The 16,877-nt window shown below is 37.3% G+C and overlaps 1 protein-coding gene across 1 annotated transcript in view; it reads left to right on the top strand.

Annotated features, from left to right (window-relative positions):
* The window catches only part of LOC126101182 (phenoloxidase 2-like), a 213,004-nt gene that overhangs the window by 88,812 nt on the left and 107,315 nt on the right, over nucleotides 1–16,877 (top strand). The window contains exon 9 of the mRNA XM_049911879.1: nucleotides 14,589–14,717. Coding sequence (XP_049767836.1) covers nucleotides 14,589–14,717 — 129 coding nt within the window. The remainder of the gene's footprint in view (nucleotides 1–14,588; nucleotides 14,718–16,877) is intronic.

Genomic DNA, 16,877 nt, shown 5'->3' with positions numbered 1-16,877 from the left:
GCATGCTGCCTAGTTGGTGAGATTGATTGATTGATTGATTTTAATTGCCCAAAAACAAAACATTTACAGGGATGTAAAGCTTGTAAAAGCAACGTCAATAAATGTACAAACAACAATGACTATAAATACACAAATAATTAATCTATGTTAGAAATTATGCTCACAGAAATCTTCCATTGTATAAAAACAATTTTGAATTAATGAAGTTCTTACAAATATCTTAAATTTTTTCAGCTCCAGACTCTTAACTGATTCTGGTAGTTTATTAAATAGCTTTACAGACGTGTGTTTGAAGCTGTTTAGAGTTTTGGTATATGAGCAGTAGTCTTTTCTTACATCATTACAGTGTTGTGTGTTATAACTATGTACATCAGAATTCAGATCAAAACTAGACAAGTTCTTTTTAATGTACAAGAGACATTGAAATATGTATATACATGGCAAGATCATAATACTAAGTTTAATCAATAATTCTCTACAGTGAGTTCTAGGTGGTACTTTACATATCAGTCTGATAGCTTTTTTCTGGCCTGTAAATAAGCATTTTGAGTAGCAATTATTTTCCCACAAGATTGTCCCGTACGTCAAATGAGAGTGAATATAACTATAATAGACAGAAAGCAAAATTTTCTCATCTACTGTTGCTTGTAATTTTCTGAGCATAAATATTCCTTTAGAAATTATTGGTGCTAAGTAATTCACATGTGCCTGCCAGCCTAAATTATTTTGCAAAACAATGCCTAGAAACTTTACAGGAACTGTCTCTAAGGTGATAATATTGTTATAAGAAATGTTTAATTCCTGTGTTTTATTTATGTTCATAGACAGGCTATTGGCATTGCACCAGTCAGAAAGTATATCTGCCTTGAGTGAGGTAGAGTTACTTATCTTATTGTTCATAGGCACTGTAACATTTAAACTGATATCACTGCATACAAGTAACAGTTTGTAGTATCATCTATTACATTGCTAGGTAGGTCATTCATATATAATATGAACAATAGAGGGCCCAAGATTGACCCTTGAGGAACACCATCATTAACGGGTAAGAAACTAGAATATTGGTTATTGAAGTAAACAGTTTGAGATCTATTAGATAAGTATGACTGAGAAACCTATAGTTTTTAATTTTAGCAGCAGAGTGTTGTGGCACACAGTGTCAAACGCTTTTGATAAATCAAAAAACTTTGTACTTACAATAAATTTTTCATCTTTTGCTTCAAGACAGTTACATATGTAGCTCATAACAGCATCACATGTTGACAGATTTTTCCTAAACCGAAACTGGCTATTTGAAAGTAATTGATGAGAATCTAGAAAATTGATTAGTTGAATACTCATTAGTTTCTCAATGACCTTGGATAAAAGTGGTAGAAGAGAAACTGGTCTATAATTGCTAGGCAAATTATTGTCACCTTTTTTGTGGGCTGGGATTACTTTAGCTACTTTTAATTTTTCAGGGAAACAACTTTCATCAAAGCAGTAGTTTATGATGTGACAGAGAACCTCTGCTAAATTATGACTACTAAGTTTCAATATTTTAGAGCTGATATTGTAAATATCCAGTGAATCACTTTTGCTAAGAGAAAGAATAACAGAGTGTACATCTTCTACACAAATGTGTTCAAAATAAAACACATTTTCCATAGCATCTTGGTTTTTATAGGCAACATCCAAATAGTAGCTAGGTTCATGTTTACTATCAGGTATCTTAGTAACTACACTATCTACACTGTTTACAAAATAATTATTAAAACTATCAGCACTAATTTTTGATCTAGATACAAATTCTTTGCTACGCGATTATAGATTCTCATTAATGATTTTCCACATTTCTTTTGGTTTATTAATAGCTTGTGCAACCAATTTGCAATTATATTCTAATTTAGCTTTCTTAATACCCATTCTGTACTGATAATTGCATTCTTTATATCTTACTTTGGCATGCAGACAAGATGAATTCTTTGCTAGGTAGTACAGAGGAGAGGAGGAGATTTAGTGTTTAACGTCCCGTCGACAACGAGGTCATTAGAGACGGAGCGCAAGCTCGGGTTAGGGAAGGATGGGGAAGGAAATCGGCCGTGCCCTTTCAAAGGATCCATCCCGGCATTTGCCTGAAGCGATTTAGGGAAATCACGGAAAACCTAAATCAGGATGGCCGGAGACGGGATTGAACCGTCGTCCTCCCGAATAGGTAGTACAAATTGTTGCATTGATCTTTAAGTTTTCATAGTTCCTGTGTGTACCACTTATTTTTATTGATAGTCGATACCCTGCTCATTTTAACACATTTGTTCTTTAGTGGCAGGTCAATGTTAACTGCCCACATGAATAATTCAAGAAATTTGTTGAACTGGTTTTCTGCTCCAGTGTTACCATACACACACACACACACACACACACACACACACACACACACACACAATTAATTCCTCTGAGACATTTTAGAAAAACATATATATTACAGCCACTAATTGTACGATGTGTCTTATAAATCACAGAAGGCTTGGTGACATTAAAAATCATTGCATCCATGTTTACATGAATAATAATTCCATGATGATCGGAATGAAGAATGTCAATCACATTTGTATCGTATTTTGAAGAATGAAAAGTTGTAACAATATTGTCGATACAAGTACCTCTGCTTACACTACCAGGTCTGGTAATTACATTCTTCAGCATGATATTCATCCCATAGCTTTTAACTAAGCTATTTATTTCCAAGTTGCCAGAAGTACTGGAGTTGAAATTAATATTAAAATCAGCCATTAGAATTACATTAACTTTCATTAAAAACAATGTATTTAATAAGATGTCCAGCCTTTCAAAATATTCTCTCTTATTTTCCATTACTGGGTTTCTGTAAATACAGATAAAGACTGTTCAATAAGTCACAATGTAACAGGCAGATATTTCAAAAGTTTCCTCCACAGATAAATTTGTTACACTAGGTAGTGGCCCAAAAACAAGGTGGTTTTTAATTAAAATAGCAGAGACACCTCATTTCTTATCTTTATGGTAAAAGTAAGAGGTTACTTTAAAATCTGGAATGCCTGTCAAGATGCCATCAGGGTTCATCCAATGTTCAGCTAAACCAAGGACTTCTATTTGCTTTTCCTCGAACAGAACATGCAATGCATCTGTTTTATGTAATAAGCCCTGTATGTTAAGAAACATAATCTTAGCAGTATATTTAGGTATAATGTTATTAGATTTGGAGATACTGCCAGCTGAACTATTTATTTCTTGTTTTTTAGTATGGGTTAGGCCCTGGTCAACAGGAAGTGACCAAGCCTGGTCTGGACTAGGCTTGGTCAGTGACTCACATTTCCCTGGTTCTTTAAATCTGCTTTCATTTTACTATATTGGATTGATGTAGAACTACTCTCACTTAATTTAGTGCCAAAGTCTAATACTACTTTTTTGGAAAATTCGAGAATTCTTTCATTTACATATTTTTTACCAAGACTGTTCAGGTGAAGTCCATGTAATGTATGAAATCTACTTCCTAATCTACTAACGTCCACAAATAATACATTTGTATTTTTCTTACAAATATTAAACATAATTTCATTTGCTTTTCTTACTTCTAAATTGACGCAGGACCACATGGGTAGATCATGGCTGTGAGGCACTGAGAAAACTAGGTCATTAGTGTTTCTTAAACGATGTAATGTTTCGTTAAGGGAAAGCTGAAGTCTTCTTGTTTCATTCCTACCCACATCGTTTGTGCCAGCCAGGAACACTGCAACACATTCAGAATCCAGATCATCCATTTCAGCGTTTCTTGCTGCCTCATCCTGGAAACAAGCATTTGGCTTAATTGTACTAGTGATGTCTTGTAGATACTTTTCTCTCATCACTCGAGCAATATTTCTTCCATGGCTGTCTGCATATATACATATACGGACCTTCTTGTTATTGCACGGATCAGGCCTAGGTTGGTTGTTAAACAATGAGCACACCATGTCAGATTCTTCTGCTTCTTGTAAATCTGACAATGGTTCAAAAGAATTGTTTATTGACAAAGTTTCCATTTTGTTTTTCTGGGCCACAGCTTTTCCACTACCACCTTCGAAAAAAGTTCTCCAATCTGAATCGTCTGCCGGCTGGAGTGGCCGTGCGGTTCTAGGCGCTGCAGTCTGGAGCCGAGCGACCGCTACGGTCGCAGGTTCGCATCCTGCCTCGGGCATGGATGTGTGTGATGTCCTTAGGTTAGTTAGGTTTAATTAGTTCTAAGTTCTAGGCAACTGATGACCTCAGAAGTTAAGTCGCATAGTGCTCAGAGCCATCTGAATCGACTTGTTTATTTGTATCTGAAACGGTAATCTGCTTGGTATTGTTTACGTGAGATGTTTCTGTATCACTGTTATTAGGTTTTGTTAGTTCACACATTGCATTGTCACTGTTGTTTATTACTGTTTTTTCTTTAGTGCATTTCCTGTCCTCTATTAATGAGGGATCCACCTTACCACATCGAAAGTGAAATAAGTCATCACACTCAATGCACAGAATACCACTTCTTATCGTTTTCTTACACTTTCTGCAAGGATTATGAGAAGTCATATTTATTGCCACTTTTGTGCCTATTTCCTGTTCATTTTTAGTTTGCACTTGACCCATTTGTGATTTAAATCACATATTTCTTCAATTAGAAATTTAATAATTTCACCTGTGAAGTCCTTGTTGGTAAGTTTTTTACTGAGACTGTCTTTATCACAACGTGAGCATAACCAAATTTTTTGCTTTGGATTCACTTTCGCACAATTAAAATGATACACATTTTCACATTTTATGCAAATCATACCTTTTCCTGCACACTTTTCGCAGTAGCAGTGATCAGTAGTCGACTCACTGCTTGGTTCTTCATAGTACGATGTTGATGGTGTACACACTATCTCACTTTGATGTTTCTTTGGTGTCCCATTACGTTTTTCACCAACTTTTGTAGTAATGTAACACGGAACACATGCATTGTGACAATAAACATTGTATTTGTTGCACATTAAGCACTTTCCTACTGTGTTTTGATATTTATTTATAGAGCTAACATAAAACGTATCTATACTCGGCGCCACCTTGTCAAAGAAGAATGTTATAGACATCAATTTATCTCTAACAGTAATAGTAATTGGATGGGAGATACACTGTGATGTTAAAACTTCATTATGGCTGATCTCTCAGATTTAAAAAAGAGGCCTGTCTTATCAGAACCACAGCAAAAAAAAAAAAAATGTAAGCTTTCTGGCTTGTTCTTGATGCCTCATAAATCTCTTCCATCTTCTACTACTGATATCTTCTCAATGATTGTTAGCTACTTTGAACAGTAAATAGTGATTCAACACATCACTGTCAAGATTATATTTCAGTTATTGACTTAGATATTACCTTACAAGTCAGCAGCTCACACAGGTTCTAAGTGACCTAGCACAAATTAACAAGTGGCCATCCGCAGCTAAACAAGTGTTTGAATAACATATTTTTCACTGTAATAATTATCATAATTAAATACAGTGGCAAACTGACTGTATGAATATTCTGACATGGAGTGTGGGAGACATCAACTTTGTATTAAGATGCAATGTGTGCTATATTTGTTCTTTGGATTGCAGAAACATCTTAATACTGTTATGTTTACTGTTTGTTTTTCTGTTTGACAGTTCCTTGTTTACTGGAGTTCTTGTAAAGTCCCATTTACCTACTGTCTAAAATAAAACAGTTAAAGCGAATATTGCTGACTCATTAAGTTAGGATTATTGAATAATGGAACCTGACTAGAAATTGATGATCTGTCGAGTACTGAAGAGTACAGAGAGCCCAGAAAAGCTGCAAAGCAAAGCAGTGACATCACATTAAAATGCCAAAAAGAGTTATACATTGACACAGCTGTTACAGCTGCAAAAATATCAACAAAGCCAAATAAATGATCTTCAGGCTCAAACCAGAACACAAAATATATAGAGTTATACCCAAAAATGGTGAGATGGGCTAAAAGCACAACAAACAGTTTAATCAATGAATCTAATGCAGTTTCTCACACACGAATGAAAGTGCATATTCCTCAGCCTGTGCTGAGAAAACCAGAGTTGTGGTTCACGATTCTGCAAAACATCATCATCAGTGACCAGAGGCAGTTTGATGTGATGTGGTAGTCAACAGTTTAGATGCTTGGATGGTAGCAGTTATATTGGATATTGTAGTAAAGCCATCTTCACAGCAATAATATCTTCATTTGAGGGAAATGCTAGTCAGCTGAATGTGCAAATTGTTAGATCAACACATGCAACAGATATTACAGAGTGAGGGTATTGATGATAGAACACTGTTGGAGTTTCAGTATCCCCTAAAGAGAATCATTGGAGAAAAGCCAATATCTAACATGATGCATGCAATGTCATGTATGGTTTAGGCAGCTACCAGGTGGGGGGGAAAAAAAACCAGCTGTTCTGCTGTGTAAGAGAGATGATGTCGACTCAACTTATACTTGCAGTAGTGGAGTAGTGGACAAGGTGGATGTGATAATAGATCAAGCATCACTTCAGTAGTGATGCAGGTATCCAATGATGACAAATCGGAAGAGGTAGCTGCTATTCAGAAGGAGTGGCAAATAATTAAATGGCTTAGAAGTTTAAAATGCCAAATAGGTGAACTGCAGAAGCAGTTGTTGGCGCTGACAGTTGGTAAGTGAACCTGCACCAGACAAGATGAAGAGAATTGGTGTCCATCATTTCCAAAGAAGCCGATGGACAAGGTGGTACGAGGGAAGCAGCACAACCCAGTGTGTTGGTATTATTGGTGTGTTGGTGATTGGGCCATGTGTCCCAGTGTGCATACTCAAACAGCTTCAGCAGCCTGTGATAGGTGTGGCAGGCTATGAAATACTGCAAGAGCTCCAAATTACAAGAAAAGCCACAGTGTTCATTATTGGTCAAGTAATTAATGACAACTCAATCATGCATGCAAAGAACTGATCTGCTTGCTCAAATTATTGTGCCGGTTACATGTAAGGGACAAAAAACAAGCCAATCCTACCTGATCAACTTGGGTTCTGATGTAATCACACTACCAGTCAGCCAGGATGAAAATGCGTTGGTATCTGTGCCAATCTGTTTTAGAGCAGCCATCAATTCACCTGTAATAATGTACAGTATTTTTGAGGTGGAAGTGAATCCAGGTTTTAACAGGAAGTTCAAGTGGAAGTTCATGATCGCAAATGTGGTAGAACTGATATTAGGAGCAGACTTTATTAGTCAGTGAAGCATGGAGATTAATCTAAGTATGTCACAGGTAACTGTGAATGGTAAACTCATTACAGGTACTATTGCCAAAGGTGCTACAAATACTGTTTCCTTGCCACATAGCATGGTTGTACGGGAGGCTGGAGAAGAAGTTGACAGCCAGAAAAGTAAAGTTCAGCATACCATGGTGTATCATATCAAAACAACACCTTGCCAGCCAATCTCTCAACAGCCGAAAAGATTAGCACTTGACCATTTTGCTGTAGCCAAATCAGTTGCAGAGATACTACAAACTGGTTCAGGCAGCCCATGGGCACCACCATTGCATCTGGTAAAAAATAAAGGTAGTATCTGGATGTCCTGGGGAGATTATCATGTATTAAACACACATACCATCCCGAGCCACTATCCAGTCCCTAATATAATGGATTTCACTATTGCGCTAGCCACAGCTAAGCTCTTCAGCATGGCTGATTGTAAGAAGGCTTGCAATCAGATGCCAGTAGTGGTAGAAGACATACCCAACACTGTCTCTGTGTGTGTGGGAAGCATCAACTTTGGGTTAAGGTGCAAAGTGTATTTTATTTGTTCTTCGGATTGCAGACACATCTGACCACTGTTATGTCTAGCCTTTCTTTTTATGTTTGACAGTCCTTGTTTACTCCAGTTTTTGTCAAGTTTACCTAACTGTGTAAAATAAAACAATTAAATTCAATATTGTTGACTCATTGAATTGATATTATTGAGTAATGGAAAGGAATTACAACATAGTGACTACTGGACACAAACTGAATAAATTGACAGTATTTTCACTGGTTGAATACTCTCCTCCAGCTGACTGTGGCTTTGTCCATGCTGGCTTTTTAATGTGAAATGTGATTTATTAGTCTAATTGCATGCAATGTACAGATCATTACATCAGTGTACAGAAGCAACACCAGGAATTTTTTAAATGATTAACAGAAGATATTTTTACACTATTTTAAGAAAGTTATCCATTATAGATTAATAGTTTTTTGTGAACGTGCATCAAAAATTCTGATACATACAATACAGCAAAAATACAAAAAGAATATTTACATTGCAAAAAAAAAGAAGAAAAATGCTGTTAGGACCATCTTGAACAAGAAACAAAGAGACTCGTGTAGAACTACTTTCCATAGTCTAAAAATAGTGACATTTCCATCTCTATACATTCACAAAACAATAATATTGTTAATAAAAGGAAATGCAGTACTAGAAAGAAATGAAGACATTCATACATATGAAACAAGAAATAAAGGCCATCCTTGCTCCAGTATCAGGCTTCTGACACACTTGCAAAATGCTTCTGCTTTTCTCCCCCACTCGTTTATTTCTCTGTCGTTTTTTCCATATTCCTGTATCAGGATTCCTAGATACCTGAAACTCTCCACTCTACTCAGTCGTTCCCTACCAATTGTTAATCCAGTTGTTCCTCTCTCCTCCGTTCCTGTTGTGATAATCATCTCACTCTTACTTATACTGAATTTCATCTCATATTCTTGTACTGTTCATTCCCATACATCCAACTGCTCTTGTACTTCCTCCTCCTTATTCTCCCAAATCATCAGATCATCTGTAAGCACCATAGATTTCATCTTTCCTTCACCAATTACTTGTGCTACTGCACTCGCTATATCATCAGTAATTGCAATGAAGAGTAATAGTGAAAGTGCACTTCCCTGTCTCAAGCCATTCTTCTGTTCAATCCAAGCTGGTCTCTCTCCTCACACTTTCACACAGCTCATGGTTCATTTCCCTTATCCTCCAAATAATCTGTTTTGCTACTCCTCTATTCTCCAGGGCTTTCCACACTTTGCTTCTACATGCACTATCATATACTTTTTCAATGTCCAAGAAGATCATTAGTAGATCTATTCCATATTCATAATGCTGTTCCTGTAATTGTCTTACAGCAAAAATTAGATCCACCATGGACCTTCCTATTCTTAAGCCATGTTACTCTTCTCTCATCCTTCTTTCTAATTTTACCTGAATTTGTGCATCCAAAATTTTTTCAAAAGTCTTTGCACAATGACTCATCAATGTTATCTCCCCATAGTTCTTGCACTCTTTTCTATTTCGCTTCTTAAAGATCGGGACAATTATTCCCTTCTTCCAGTAATCTGGGATCATCATTTGTCTCCACACAATTTTCATTACTTGATATTGCCGTTGTATCCCCACCTCTCCTGCTGCTCTCACCATCTCTACACTTAGCTCATCCAGACCTGATGACTTCTTTCCCTTCATGTTTCCCAATGCCTCTTCCATTTCTCTCCATGTACCTGCTGCACTCGCTATTCTTTCTCCTCAGCTTGTTCCTCCTCATCCAGGTCTCCATTCGGGCTTAATCTGTGGTATCGTTCTTCCTCTTACTTTTGATCATTCCATATAACACCTTTTCTGACCCTTCATTATCCTCCTCCATCATTCTGGTCCACTATTCCATCCACTTTCTTCTTTCCTCCACCAGCACTCTTTTCGCTTTTTTCTTTCTTGCTTGATACTCTTCTCTAGTCCCTTCTCTTCTGGAACCATACCATAAAGGCCCTGTTCTTCTTCTGTACTATATCCTTTGTTTTATCATTCCACCAGGGTGTTTCTTTCCATCTCTGTGATAGGTCCAGCAAGCCAGTAGTGGATTATGATTTCTGCTTTCAAAAATAGAATGGGATAGCAAAATTATTCTCCTAAAATGTTTTGGAATAATCTTTGCAGAAATCCAAATTACATGTTTAATATGATCCTACCTTTTAGTGTATTATGAATTTTTAGCCCCATTTACAGTGGTGTCTGAGCATAAAGCTTTAAGTGATGTGATGAAAGTTTGAAGTTCTCCTTGTAGTGTACTATAACTGTACTTTAAGCAGATTTTTAAAGTTTATATTGGCTGTGTACAAAAATCAAAATTTATAAAATGTTTGATAAAGGAATAGTTAGTATTTTTAATTTCTTAAATAATATGTATTACTCATTTTTATGGCAGCACAGACTTCTAATGATTATCTTTGGAGGAATTAATAGCCTTGGCGTATTTGCAGAATTTCCCAAGAAAATTATCCCCTAATGCATAACCAATTCAAAAAACTATGATAGACCATCTTTCTTGTGTCCATGTGAGTGGCACCAGATGCAATAACATTGCAAAAGTTAGGGTATGTGATTTATGACAAGTAGTCTGTTGGTGTTCTACTGTAAACTATTGTCGAGGTTTAGGCCCAAGCATTTCACATGGCTTGCTTCTATCATAAATTGATTATTATTAGCTTTGTTACAGGATACATTACTTAAAGATGTGGATAGGACATAAATTACAAAATGATAAAATCCTAGCTACTACACTATAGATATTAACATAAAAACTAAAAAAAAAAAAAACATAAACATGTTAAGCAGTGAAGTAAAATTCTTTAATCATAAGTTGTATCCTCTTCAATTGATATAGATAATGGTCCTGTTTTATGGGGCAGAAGCTCTCACATGCATCTGGATCTACTAAAGCCCACCAAGAAATTTTTGTAAAGTTAAAAATCTATAATTTAAAAATTTTATGAACTACTTTTAGGAAACTGATAAATTTTTAGAATCAGAAAAAAAATGGAGTTCCAAATTGGCAATCCAATGAAATTTTGAAAGGATTACATTTTAAGATTTGAAGACTGCCACCACCACCACCATCATCCGTTTCCCTTCAGTATTAGGTTACTGCCTTTTCTGAACTCACAAACAAAATCATTCCCATCTTTTCTGAGGCCTTCCAGTATCTCTTTCCTCATTCGGCTTGTAGTTCATGATCTTCTGTGGAATTTGAAGATTTGAATATTATAGGATAAAATGGTTTTGAGCGGGAATAAGTTTCAAAACATTAAATTTTTCAGAAAAGTATAACATTTGTGTGTGCCAACCCTACAACAAATAATTCCTAGTGGGGGTCAAATCTTGAAGTGATGATGGTTTATATGACTTAAATTGTGCATATTTCGTTATATAAAATGTTTTCTCAAAAACCAATTATACTGTTATCATCAGTGGTCTGAAAGAAATGCATTGAGTAATAAAGCTTAACGAATTACAGCAGATACAAAAATTTAGGAATTTCAAGTATTCATGGTACCCTACCTGCATTATTAGATATCTGAAAAAAATTTATTTCTGTCAGGAGTGATATTATAGGAAGTGGTGTGGTTCCACCATGCTACTATTCAGACTCTAATGACAGTCTATATTAAACAGAGAAAAACATCATCTGCCGAGTAACATGAGAGGTAGTTATAAAGTTTTAATTATCACCTCAAAAGTACAAAGTTGCAAAATTAATTTGTTGTTTGTTGCAAATACAACTCTCCAGTTTTGACATGCATTGAATTCCCTGCTCTGCATTATCAAAGTGCACTGCTATAGGAGACAAAGCAAAATGGTGCACCCCACCTCCGCTTTATCAACGACTTGAGTCATTTTTTAATGTCTGCTTTAATGGTGTGCTGTGGTAGTGCAGTATAGGGTTTTCAATGTGTGCCAGCACCGCAGATATCCATTTGCCAAACAAACAAGAAATTAATTGTGCAACTTTATTCTTTCAAGGTGACAATTAAGACTTTATAACTCCCCATACAGTAGCTTTGAAGGCCAACAGTCTAATAGTAATGACTTTGTCTCTTTCACCTGTATTAACACACACACACACACACACACACACACACACAACACACACACACACACACATACACAAACAAACAAACAAACAAACATGCACACAACTTTTGTACAGACAAATGTATCTGTATCTGCCTTGAATATCATAACTGTTATATTCTCTTTACTGCCTTTGAGGATTTGTAGTGGGGACCATGGTATTTAATTAGAGCATGGAAACTCATGTCCTGAAACGTACTGTTTTCACACTACATGCAAAATACCACAACACACATTCCTCCTTGACTGCTGGTGCTTGTTATCTGGATACACTTACAAGTAGGGCTCACTGTGACAACCTCTGATATTAACACATGTATGGTATCTCAGTACCATGTTTTGCTACATATGATCACCAATTCATGGTCCTCCAGTATTTTCCACAGCCATAACTTGCACTTGTAGATCTTCCTCAGAAGCCACAGAAATCTCATAAATCAAGGATTCTATGTGATCCCACAGGTAGTAGTATAGCAGGTTCAAGTCAGGAGAATGTGCAAGCCATACAATCGGGCCATCACAACCTGTCCACCATTGCCAGATTGTTGGTCCAGATGACCTTGCATGGCACATGAAAAATGAGATGGTGTGCCATTGTACTGGAGCCACATTTTGACACACATGCAGTGGCACATCTTCCAAGGGCCCATGCAGTATGTCATCAATTAATTGCAAGTATGTGACATCAGTGAGATGTGGTGGAAGAAGATATGGCATAGTCACATGTCCATCAAGGAAACCTACCCAAATCTTCAGATTGTATCATTCCTGGAATCCATGGGGGTATGCAGCATGCAGGTTTTCATCAGCCCACACATGACTGTTGAGGGAATTGAGAACAGCTTCAATGCAAACTTGGCTTCACCCATGAAAAGGATCCACCATGGGAACCCAGGCTCATCCATACAATGGTGCAAGAACCCCTGCAGAAGTGGGTTTGTGACATAAAGTCCTGTGGCTTCATTGCCTGTACCTTCTGTGGGTGGTACAGGTGTAGCTGCTGCTCATGCAGAAGACACCTGACAGTTTGCTAATCCACTTGCAATCTACCTGATATGTTTCTGGTACTCATCATCACATCCACTTACACTGCATGAAGTACAGCTTCTTTAGAGGCACTTCAGTGTAGCAATGAAGGAATGTGGAGGTGTCTGGCAGTGTGGAAAATGCTCTGCACACAATTGACAAGCAGCCCTCCTATTGCACTGAGCATCGCCGTACCACAACATCATGTATAGAAACACAGGAAATGATGCCAGGAAATGTATAGTCCTTCTTAGACCCTTCCTTGGAATTTGGATATGATATCTTGGTGTTTTCCCATCTGCTTTGAAGCTGTGATACTTCTGTATTTGTGATGCTTATTTATCTGTTCAAATTTCCATTTGCCCACATACTGACGGCAGCACAGTTCCCACTGCCGAAGTAGCATCCACATTATTCATTGTGGTAAGTGTATCACTAATAGCACATTTAGTCCAGCCATTGTTGTTCATAGTGTTTGACACTTGTAGTATGTAATATTTATCAGAACTGACCTCCCCATGTTTGCAACTGAACATGGTTGTTATTATAAGGAAGAGTGTGCCCCTCTTCTGATATTGGGGCTGCCATAATCTGTTGAAGACAGTGTTGTCACACAAATCACTGAATTACATTGAGTTTTTTTACATAAAAATCTACATTCTACATGCCTGTACACTTCCTTTCCTTGCAGCCCACTCAGAGAGCATCCCATCCTCTATAATTCAGCCATTGCTAAATATCAGAAACATTGCAGATTTTGTGTGTGTGTGTGTGTGTGTGTGTGTGTGTGTGTGTGTGTGGGAAGGGGGGGGGGACCATGCACACACACACACACACATGTGGTGCATGTGAGCATGTTGTATTTGCTTATTCAAGATATGGGAAGATGAAACTGAATAACAGTGTATTGACATACATTAATTATATACTTATGTCATACCTTATTTGTGTAATGTATGTGCATGTTTTCATCACGTCATTTTGTCTATCAGAACATATCTCATATCATAATCATGTCATGTTATTTGCCATCACATCATAATATTACATTTATCAAACCCTAATCTGTATTGTCTTTGTACAGCAGTATAATGTGCAGTTCTTATACAAAAATGGCTCATAAGGCCAGTAAATAATAATAATAAATTTTACTTGTTGTATGCCACATAATTAAGAGGGTCAAAAGACTACAATACAATACAGAGTATTTGCTGTGTAGTATTGTGTAATCGTATGCAGAAACGTAGATCATTACCATACATGAGAACTTACAATTATAGACAAATTTCTAATATTTTGTTTATGATTGTCAATGAATAATTGTTATGTCTACAGATATTTAGCAAAAGTTGTTAAACAATCTGTGAACAAAGTGTGTTACTTTTAGTCAAGGCATCATATTATTCTGTATGAAACTGTTATTACTAGGATCTGCATTTTCATTGGTATGTTTATGAACTGTTACTCAGCACAGTAATTTGGCTCAAAGATAGGCTTGTTTCATGCTTTTGCACTTCTCACTTCAGGACTCATAATTTAAATTGTACTATGTTAAACTGAGAATTTAATTGAATATGTATGCAAATAATTTCATTTTTCTTACAGGAATCATTTGGTGTTGTTGCTGATCCAGCAACGAATATGAGGGATCCTGTTTTCTACAGGTGGCATGCCTTTGTAGATGGAATCTTTCAGAGACACAAAAGTGTTTTACCGAGATACAACGTTCAGCAGGCAAAGTTTAATACATTCCTGAATACTTACATGTAGTTATTTCCTTTGAAGTGTTATTAGAGTGATATCAACAGTTGCTTTAATAGCTTTGTAATATTATTATTGACATTGAAATGATCTTTATCCCCAGAAAACAGTGGTTATAAATGATACAGGTACTTTACTTCAGGCAGCTATGGGTGTGTACATAACTTTCCATCATTAATTCCATGTTAAGTAGTAAGTCTCCCAACACCTCCCAAAGTCCCACAGTCCAGCCACAAAGGAGCATTCCGCTTATAACTCAGTACCATCGGGGAATGGAACAACTGAATTACATTCTCCGCCAGGGTTTCGATTACCTCTTGTCAACCCTGAAATGGGAAGTGTCCTGCCCACTATCCTTCAAACCCTTCCTACAGTGGTCGTCCACCAAACCTACACAATATACTCGTCCATACTTACACAACCCTTGCTCTCAATCCCTTACCTCATGGCTCATACCCCTGTAATAGAACTAGATGCAAGACATGTCCCATACATCCTCCTACCACCACCTACTCCATTCCGGTCACTAACGTCACCTATCCCATCAAAAGCAGGGCTACCTGTGAATCCAGTCATGTGATTTACAAGCTAAGCTGCAACCACTGTGCTGCATTCTATGTAGGCATGACAACCAGCAAGCTGTCTGTCCACATGAATAGCCACCGACAAACTGTGGCCAAAAAACAAGTGGACCACCCTGTTGCTGAACAAGCTGCCAAACATAATATAGGTCATCTCAATGGCTGCTTCACAGCCTGTGCCATATGGGTCCTTCCCACCAGCACCAGCTTTTCTGAATTGCACAGGTGGGAACCTTCCCTGCAATACATCCTATGTTCCTGTAACCTTCCTGGCCTCAACCTTCGTTAGTCGCTGTTCTCATCCATCCAGCCCCCTCTCTGTTCCCATTCCAGCCCTACACAGCCGTCATTTCACCACTACATCCAGTCTTTTAATTTCTTTTTATTTCTCTGCTTTCCACTACTTACCGCTCGCCCCCCGCCCCCCGCTCCTCTCCTTCTCGCCTGCCCTTCATATAAACTGCAGCACTTCACTGTCCACAAGTTGCCATTCCCATCATGCACTGGTGCTGCTGCTCGCAGTGTGATTTCAGTTATCTGAGACTGCAGACGTGTATGCAAGTTGCGTTTGCATGAGTGTATGTGTGTGTGTCTATTGCTGACAAAGGCCTTAATGGCCTAAAACTATAATTGTGTGAATCTTTTTGTTGTGCCTATCGAGACTCAGCACTATATGGTGAGTGGTAACTTTCCTTCTCTAATATTGTTACAATCCATCCTGGATTTTCTATTGTTTGAATTAATATGAACATATTTGTTGACAAATGTGTTATATTTTTGAAGAGCATCTGCAAAGATCTAGATGCAAACTTCCAAGCAGTTTCATTGTAGTACACTTGAGCCATGCAACTCTTTCTAGCTGCACAAGGATACATGCTATGAACTTTATGATTCTGTGGCAATTTTACATTCCAAACTTCTATTTGCACAGCTATAAATGTTATCGTTGTGTGGGCAGGATGCAAGTTTTTGATGAAGTGGTCAGCACTAGGGATGGATGCCAAACTCGTTGAGGGCTTTTAGGAAATGTTGTGAACTAAATTCTCCTTGTTTATTCTTTGCAGCTGGAGAGTAGTGGAGAGTTATGATGCTGTAACACAGTAAGGAGCCAACAATTGGCATAGCCAGCAGCTGCTGGAGCTTGAGTTGGAAACTGCTCTGTTGAATTCAGTGCAGCAGTTTGTGTTCTGTACTTCAGTTACACTCCATGGCCATTCATAACTTACATGCCTTGACTAGGCTAATACAGTGTGTTCATATGAAACCTCCTTAATTTTAAAATGCAGTGAGACATAGATATTTGCAATTTGTTGCATCACATAAATTAACTCGAATAGTATTGTACAAAAAATTAATACACATCTACATGAGCTCCTTTTGTAACCCTTAAAATGTCTAGATGATACTGTATCTGAAACCAAGCATGCACAAGTTTGTCAAGGATGAAGTAGGCTATTGCATCCACAGTTTTTTCTGCAGAGATTAATCTTCTCACATGTGGGGAAGGTTCCTTCATCAAAGAAAACAATATTTCCTTGATAGGTCCTGTCAG

Source organism: Schistocerca cancellata, chromosome 9, assembly GCF_023864275.1.
Source record: "Schistocerca cancellata isolate TAMUIC-IGC-003103 chromosome 9, iqSchCanc2.1, whole genome shotgun sequence".
In the NCBI taxonomy this organism is placed as follows: Eukaryota; Metazoa; Arthropoda; class Insecta; order Orthoptera; family Acrididae; genus Schistocerca; species Schistocerca cancellata.
This window is presented reverse-complemented; position numbering and strand designations above follow the sequence as displayed.